The following is a 9,277-nucleotide window of genomic DNA, read 5'->3' on the forward strand; positions in this document are numbered from 1 at the left end:
CTTTAACTAATAAACTGTACCAATTGGCCGGACCAAAAATTCTAGAAATAAATCCATGGATGGATATATGAGTCTAAATTCAGGGAAAATTTACGAAACCAGTTTCCGAGTTTTGAAACTTGAGATATGATTTTTAAGGCGACAGTGACGCAGTTTTTCCAGCCTGACTGGAAATGTCCAATGGATGGGCAAAACAAGTGAACTTGGCTTGCTAACCCCTCGTGTCCGACACCGGCGATGGTCTCGGGTTCGGGGTGTTACACTTGGGCTGGAGGTGAGTGTTGGTTGCTGTAATAAATTCAATGAGTACACTCAAAAAGCCCAAAGAATGAGGTACGTTTATATGTGCATTGGAAAGTCGACATGTTTGAGCAACATTCGCTCAATCGACTAATGAATTTCAGTTATTGAATTGATTGATACTTTGTGAAATTATATAATGATGAAGTGTGAAGTAAGAATGTGTATTAATGAAATGATGCATTTGGCTATGTGAATGTATTGCTGTAATTAGAGTTGATTATATTCCTTGAGACTTACTAAGCATAAAATGCTTACCCGTTGCTTTGGCTCTCGTTTTCTAGATTTCGCTCAAGCAATCGGATTTGGGATCGTTGAAGTCGAAGTCATCCACACTATCAAGCCTCCATTTTGGTATAAATTTTGGTTGAACTTGAGATGGCATGTATAGGACTACCCTTGTTGGTTAAATATGTTGTGATGTATATATGTACGGCCATGCGAAAATGGCTCGAAAAAGGAAGCATGAACTTAGACTATTTGTGGTTTGTATGTATATATTTGGTGTCATGATGTGGCTATGGATTGGAAATGGGAATGTTGGTCACATGATCAGCCATTGGCATGGTTAAAATGATCATATATGAACCTATGTATGGCAAGACTAGTTGGTTCATGGAGACTACCAAATAGGTAAGACCTACCTTAAAAACAGATGCTGCCAGCTGCAGTGACGTGAATGTGAAAAATCACCAAAATTTGTAGGAATGGTATTAAATAGTGAATAAGCTATGTAAATGAACCTTGATGAGTCTATTTTCATATGGAAGAAACGAAATGGTCATAGGAGTTACATGTTAAGAGATATTAAGGCTATTGTGAGACAGGGCCAGAACGGTTTCTGGGTCCCCTGTCGCAACTTTAAAAATTTACTATAAATTATCCAGAAAGAATTAGGAGTCATGCCTTATATTTACAGATTCCATTTTGAGTCTAGTTTCATTAGAAACAAACGGCACCAGTGTTAAAGCCCTGTACAGAGAGATATTCAAGTTATAACGCGCGAAGGTCAGAGCAGTCGATCCCTGTAACATGGGTGACTTTAACTAATAAACTGTACCAATTGGCCGGACCAAAAATTCTAGAAATAAATCCATGGATGGATATATGAGTCTAAATTCAGGGAAAATTTACGAAACCAGTTTCCGAGTTTTGAAACTCGAGATATGATTTTTAAGGCGACAGTGACGCAGTTTTCCAGCCTGACTGGAAATGTCAAATTGGTGGGCAAAACATGTGAACTTGGCTTGTTAACCCCTCGTGTCCGACACCGGCGATGGTCTCGGGTTCGGGGTGTTACAATTTTATCCATAACCGTACGCATAAATGGACCAATACAAAACTTTTATTGTTTTCAAATTGAAGTAACCAAGTAGAGAATGAAACATATTTCAATAACAGGATGATTTTGAGAAGATCGAGAGAAAAGGAGTGGCAGCAAGCAATGGAGCACCTAATGTTTGTAGTAAGATTTCTTTTTATTGATTGTATCACATTACTCAAAGGCACAAGGATCTCAACCTTATGATTAAACAACTTCACTGTTGTGTTGCAATCACCCTCGATGATCAATATAAAATCCTTACTCCACTTGGACGTAAAAAATGACATGCATGCTTCCTTAATCGCTAACACTTTTGCACTAGAGGCATCGACATTAACTTCAACACTCGTAACTGTGGTGCACTCCATCGAGTCAAAGGCCTCACCCTTTTTATATTTTTTTCTTCAATCTAAAACAATTAGAGAACTAATTGCCAACATTTTTGCACTAGAGGCATCAACATTAACTTCAACACTCCTGACTGCGATGCATTCTATCGAGCCAAAGGCCTCACCTTTTTACACTTTTTCTTCAATCTAAAACAATAAAAGAATCTGGAATTATTATCTTCTATAAAGGTTTTAATCTCAAGCCACCTAGTTGTAAACCACTAGACCAACCGACTAGCATTAACAAATTTGATGTTAAAGACCATATCATTTTGATTGTGGGATCAAATTAACCAAGCAACAATGACAAAAGCTACTTTTTCAAATCTTATCACTCACTGTATGAAGATGAGCCTACTATCAAGCAAGGAAAGCTAAAGTAGGTTCCATAGGTGATACCCACTTAATACTCCATATATTGCAAATGTGTTGCTAGATCCTCTAGTTACACTATACATTACAAGCAAAGAATGAGTGTTGTTTCGTTTTGAGCTCACTACGATAAAGGGGCAACAAGCCGAATAAAATGATATAATTCATCACTTTTCCATCTCACATTGGTAAGTCATCTAACTTTATTTTACTTTGTGGCAAGTAAAATAGTAATGCATTCAATCTTTTTAGATAAATATTAAAACTATACATGAACTTTGAACTAATGTTGAATGTTATACATGAACTTTGAACTAATATGCAATGTTATATATGAAATTTAGATTAGATTTGATTTAATTTTACAAATCACTAACAATATTATCATATTAGCATCATTTGGCATTGATATATTGCATACACAAACAATTATACTAATCCAATAAGAAAATAAATGTATACAATTGAATCAAATTAAAATTTCATGTATACATATGAACCACAATTCAAGTTTTATGTGCGTAATTGCACAAAATCAAAATTCATATATCAAATTACATATTAGATTAAAATTCATGTATAAATTAATTTTTTTTATAATAGAAATTTGAAATTTGATTGGTTTTTGTTTATGGATAACGTTAGCAATAAATACTAACCATTTTTAAAGAAAAATATTTTTATAAAATCCTAAAATCACCTATGTTATATTTATACTTTTTTTAATAGAAATATAAATACTTTAGAAAACAGAAAATTCAACCGTTTTCAAGTTAGGTAAACTTCTTTTTTTTCTTGTTTTTCTGCGTAGAGTCGTTAATAATCACACATCAATAATGGATTTGTTACAATTATATTAAAATATATGATTACATAGAATCAAATTTAGACATTGAACCAGTTCAAACGTAATTTTAGAAATTTTTTTTTAAAAATCAGTTGAATCTCTCATATATCAGTTATATTCAAGATTTATTTGAAATACTGTCACAATAATCAAACCTTAATTGACAAAGGGAAAATAGAAATAAATCCTTACCTTTACAACTGGATTAAGACTTGTGGGTTACTCATTTACCATTTTAGTCATCTCATCCAGAATCTTTAATAGATCTGAAAATTGATTTAAAGAAAAAAAAAAGGAAAAAGAATTAAGTAGATAAGAAAATTACAAAGTGGCAGACCACCCAAAAATTAGTTAATCTAATGTCTAACAATTGATGCGATTGAATTAATCTACATTAAGATGTGGAAGCTTGCTTGCACCTTCATCGCGACATGGCATTTGTGAGCAATTTGTTCCACTCTCCACCTGCTCCTGCTTTGCCGAAATACTTGGATCTCCTATATCCTGCAAATATATAATCATTCCATCCATCTCACTTCAAAGTATTATCCGCCATGAAATGGATTAAATTTCCAATAATGGATAGGATTTTGACTCTAAAAGATTCATGTGATTTGCATAGATAATGTTACACATTATATAGACATTTTTTGTGTGAATCTTATAAGTCACATCTCCATTAATTGAGGTATTTTCCCATCGTGAATTTTTTAAGAATATTTTCAATGGAAATGGAAAACAAACCCTAAGAACAATACTTCATATTGTTGGAGATTCAACCAATAGTTCAATAAACGTCCTTCTGAAAATTTTTCCCGAAAGAACTGACCTCTCAACAATTATTATCTTCATTCTTAGGGAAAAAAAAGTAACAAATATCGATATTCAATTTGTTAAATATAACCATTTTTTTTTAGAAAAAGAAATATAAAATATTATTAAGAACTATTATACGAATGCAACCGAATTACTAAATGGACAGTGACTTTTACTTGGTATAATTAGAATTTTAGTTTCATTTAAAGGCATTTTATTTTTATTTTATTATTATTATTTTTTTTTTTGCTTCCGCCTCTCAAATTTTAATTTTAATTTGACCTTTTCATCTCATAATGAATGAACTGAGTTAAAAATCGAATTTAGTGCTTAAAAAGTATCTACCTTAATAAGAGGGAATGATGTAGGAGAGGACATGAAAGCAGAAAGGAGCTCCGTTGAACTGTAGTTGTGATGCCATGATGGAAGACCATCGTTACTTGAGGTGGTGGTGACATGGCAACCCCCCATTTCACTCATGTTTGTTCCATGTCCCATCGGGTCATACATCGTATTCATTGATGATTGATTCCTATACATACATATATGAAGATAAGAATTTAAGCCTAACACTTTTATTATATATTTATATGGGAATTGAATGGTATAATTAGTATACCTAACAGGAATGCAAGGAGATTCAGATCCTGCACAATACTGAGTTGGGTTTTGGGATTGTCCATTGTCTGGCAACCAACCCACCATGTCATTTCCAAATGAGTTTGGCATCCCTTCTTGTGCATCCAAGTACATCTACATTTTTATACGAGTCATAATTAATAATTTAATATTTATATTTATGAATTTTTGTATTATTTTTAATTTTGGTAAAAGTATCATGAAGATTCTTATACTAGGATTTGCTATTTGATTTAACCTACATGGACTAATTTATTCATTTTTTGAGTAGAAGAGATAAAACATAATTTAAGACCTCTATGATACTTTTACTTTTATATTTCATATGTTTGAGATTAATTTACCTGTACACTGGATGGATCAGTGAAAGAGGATAAATGACTCGTCATGAGATAATTCTGCAATATCATTAATTTAAAAATAATCATTACTTGAAAACGCTAATTAAAGAAAGAGTTTAGAATTAACTAAAATAATATTAGTATAATCACTTAATCCATAAAGAGATAGATATGATATCAACCTTTCTTTGAGTAATACGTGTTAAAACTTGTTCAAGGCTCTTCTCGCACGATTCAAACTCGGCCATTGATGTGAGTGTTGAAGGCTCAGGCTCATACACCCTTTATACAATTCAAGTACTATAATTATTCAATTAAAATAATCATCAAATGGAGTAAATTAAATTAATTCAAAGCAATATAGGTAATTAATAGTATAATAAGTCTCCTAACCTTAATTGCTCCTCAGCCAATTGTATTTGTTGTCGTAAATTATTGATTTCCCGTTGAAGTTCCTATTCATATTTCTGAAGGGCTTAATTATATTATTAAGCTTCATACAAGAGAGAATATTAAAATGTGTACCTCAACATTTGAGTTAGTGGTAGTATTTGTAGTAGAACTGCATAGAAACATTAATTGAGATATCAAATGTCAACATATAATAAATTTTAAATAAATATTAATATCATGTGTTTTAAAAGAATATGAATATGAATGATAAAATTTTATATCGGAAAGTATAAACTTCGATTCCGATTTAGAAAGAAGATTGGGTCGGAAGAAAAAACCTTGCAAGTTGAAGAACAAAATCATGTTCAGCTTGAAGTTTCTTCAAGGTGCTTAGCAAAATCTGAAACATAAAAAGGAAGGGTAGAAATGATGAAATATGTTTTATTTGGAGCCATATTATAACTAATGTCAAATTACCTCTTTATTCCGTACCAAGCTGCAATTAAAAAAAGAAAAATACTAGTAAAATATCAAGAAAAGTTAATAGTCAAATTCAAATTTTAATATCTGCAGAATCTTTTATCTTTGTACTCGAAAAAGATTTATCCTTTAAATCAAAATCCCTACCATCCTCTATCTTGATCAGGTAAATTTATGTATCGGCTAAGCACATCTTCAATTCTACAAAGAGTTAGAAAAAAAATGATAAACATGAACAAACATGATAGTTGTAATTCAATAGGATGCAATTAGTAAGGGTACCTTTTTTTGCCTGAAAAATGACTGACACGACCAGAAGGTGAGAACATGATGAGAGCAATTTCGATGTCGCAAAGGATGGAAAGCTCATAAGCTTTCTTGATTAGTCCATTTCTACGTTTGGAGAATGTGACTTGTCGATTGGTATCATTCTCGATTCTTTTAATTTGAAGTTTAACACGACCCATGAAATGGGAGATGGAAATTCAAGATGGATAGCGAAAAGAGAATAAGTAGTATGTTTAGTTTTGGTATAGGGAATTGTAGGCTTTGGGATGTTATAAAGGGGTGATATTATGATATAGTTGAAACTGAAGAGCTCAAAATAGAGATACCGAATAAAAAGAAGCAGAGCATAGAGTGAGAGTCATAGCTAGAAGAGTGGAAGAGTTTGTTTTCCAAATAGTAAATGGGCGAAATTATCTCCCTCTCTTTCATATCCTTAATTAGATGGTTTGTTTCAATGCTGCTACTTGAATAAGATCCTATTCAACTAACATCTTTTTTTCTTTTCTCTCCTCTCCTATTTTAAACATTTTATCTTAACATTGGGGTAACAGGAGATACAATTTCACCTGCCATTTTCGTAAAATTCACAAAGGTTTGTATGCCTTGGATTCACCTTGCTCTCTCTGCTTGTCTCAATTTGAATCTTAATTAAATAATTTAAAAGTTTTTTCATTTAATTAAAAATAACAATTTTAATATGAAAATAATTTTAATATTTTTATAATATATGAGGAGTAAACTCTAGTTGTTAATTTGAGAAAGATTGACTAGTTTAGCATTACTTTTGAGAAGTGCTTTAGAAAAGTGATGTTGATAAGTATTTTTGAAAAGTTTGGTTTAAGATTCAAGTGTTTAGTATTACTATCCAAAAGTGTTTTTAAGAAATAAAATGTCCATTTTATACCGGTGTTATAAAGTAACAAATAAACATTTAAATAATGTTCAAATTAGTTAATATTATGTTATTTTAATAAGAATATAAAAATAATTTATTATAATTTGTTATTAATATTTTAATATATGAAAAATAAATTTTAAATATTTTCTAAGCAATTAACTAAAGAAGGGCAAGTACCATATGTTAGAGGAGTGAAAACATAATTAAGTTGTTAAAAGTACTTTTGGAATAGAAAAAGTTAAAATTTTTAATTTCTCCATCTGAGAAAAGTGCTTTTAAAAAGCCAAATGTTTTCTTCAAAATTTGTTTGTTTAACATTCCTTTTGTTTTAAAAATGCTTTTAATGTCAAAAGTACTTTTAAAAATCACTACTAAACACAATATTTTAGTAATTTAGTCAAATTCCAACTTAAACATATTGGAATTGATTAAGGCATCAAAATCACAAAAAATAAAAATAAAATCTTACAAATGGACACTATTTCTTCAAAACATGTACGTAGTTAAGATTTAATGCCGTTAACTGTATCAACTTTATTAACATAACTCTTGTAATAGCCCAATTTTATCCAGGCTTTAAATAATACAAAACAGTCCATTACAAGCCCAAAAACAACAAAAACAAAAGCCCAAATAAATTAAAACCCTAACAGCCCAAAAACCCACAACTTTAACTTTCAGCAAAGAAAAAAGAAACCCTAGCCTACAAGCTGCCGTCGCTCCTCCCCAGCACACCACCACAGCCACATGCGTTTGACGTTTCTGTTACCTGCAAAGCAAGAAGAACAAGCAACAACAAGAGCAATACACTACGCAGAAGAGTACAACAAAGAAACAAACAGATTGTAATCAGCTATAAAAATGAGAAGGATCAATGTAATGTTTCTTTTTTTACGAAGAAAAATATAAAAACCAAAGATTCAAATATCCACAGAGAATCAATCGAAACCTAGAAAAAATTTGAAACACAGAATCGAAATTTCAAAGGTGGTTCATCTATTTATTTGTTACTTATTTTATTTTATTTTTATTTTTCTTTCGAAGTTATCATTTAGATTTTTTTTTAAAAAAAAAAAGAGAGGAGAACGGAGAGGAGTCTTTCCTGGTGGTCGATCCTCCGACTCCGCAAGCAACCGAGGTCGTCACTGCCGAGGAACAGTGACCTCCTTTTTATATAGAAAGGTTTTTTTAGAACCCTAAAAAATCGAAAGGTTTTCTCTTTTTTTCTGGCGACTTTTGGGCAATCTTCTAAAGAAACTGACCCCAGATCGGAGTTTGAGGAGTCAAAAAGCTAAAAAGGCCCTTTTTTTGGAACTCCAGCCACCATGTACGGCGGTGGACGGGAGGTGGCCCGATGACCGGAGTTCGGCCGGACCTAGGCCGGAGCTTGAGGGGAGAGTGAAAAGAGAGAACTCTCAAAAATTTTTTTTTAAGAAAGATAGTGCAGAATGAAAATTTTAAAAAAAAAATAGCTTTTATAAATGTTTAAAACAGCACCGTTTAAGGCCTTAACCTCATGTGCCAAAACGACGCCATTTATGTCTTGACCCGCACGACCCGACCCGCTCCAGGGGGGATCTGCGCGTTTTTGACTTATAGTCTATTTCCGCAAGGGGCCCCTCCGCCTTTCTAGTGCGTTGCAACTTGGTCCATTTTGTTTTTTTTTCTTTTTTTAACTTTGCCCGATAATTTTATAATTATTTCATTTTTGTCCCTTAAGAAACAATGCACATAAGGACAAGGGGATACTTTCCCATTTGATCCCTGTCCTTTTTAATGCGTTTTATTTTTATCGTTGTTAGCCTATTTTATTATTTATAATTTGTACCTCGAATTTCATTTTGATTTCAATTCGATCCTTAGTCAATTTTTTATATATTTTTTAAAAATATTTTATTTAATATTACATTTAATATTTTATTTATTTATTTATTTAAGTTCAATTTTTTAATCAAACTTATATTAGCTTTATTTATTTATTTATTTATTATTTTAATTGGCTTGTTTTATTTTTATTTTTCCTTTATTATTATTATTATTATTTCATTATTTATTTGTTTATTACTTTTATGTAATTTCAAAATTTAGATTATTATTATTATTATTATTATTATTATTATTATTTATTTTTGTTATTATTTATTTGTTTATTACTTTTATGTAATTTCAAAATTTAGATTATTATTATTA

The 9,277-nt window shown here is 31.1% G+C and overlaps 1 protein-coding gene across 1 annotated transcript; it reads right to left on the reverse strand.

Moving 5' to 3' along the window:
• Nucleotides 1-4,378: 4,378 nt before the first annotated feature.
• LOC108468702 (agamous-like MADS-box protein AGL104) lies at nt 4,379-6,433 on the reverse strand. The gene is made up of 10 exons (XM_017769572.2): nt 6,184-6,433; nt 6,049-6,102; nt 5,899-5,917; nt 5,760-5,821; nt 5,554-5,590; nt 5,422-5,483; nt 5,211-5,310; nt 5,032-5,085; nt 4,668-4,801; nt 4,379-4,580 (listed from the first exon to the last, which is right to left on the reverse strand). Exons 1-10 carry the CDS (start codon nt 6,366-6,368, stop codon nt 4,379-4,381), a joined length of 909 nt encoding a protein of 302 aa, XP_017625061.2. The 5' UTR covers nt 6,369-6,433.
• Between the last annotated feature and the right edge of the window lie 2,844 nt (nt 6,434-9,277).

This window comes from Gossypium arboreum, chromosome 11 (genome assembly GCF_025698485.1).
Source record: "Gossypium arboreum isolate Shixiya-1 chromosome 11, ASM2569848v2, whole genome shotgun sequence".
NCBI lineage: Eukaryota > Viridiplantae > Streptophyta > Magnoliopsida > Malvales > Malvaceae > Gossypium > Gossypium arboreum.

Bases quoted from the DNA above. Each gene is read 5' to 3' on its own strand.
- LOC108468702 (XM_017769572.2), bottom strand. From the start codon at position 6,368: ATGGGTCGTGTTAAACTTCAAATTAAAAGAATCGAGAATGATACCAAT. The intron at 4,802-5,031 runs GTAAATTAATCT...ATAAAAATGTAG, and splicing joins CTGATCCATCCAGTGTACAG to ATGTACTTGGATGCACAAGA. The intron at 4,581-4,667 runs GTATACTAATTA...ATGTATGTATAG, and splicing joins TCTCCTTGCATTCCTGTTAG to GAATCAATCATCAATGAATA.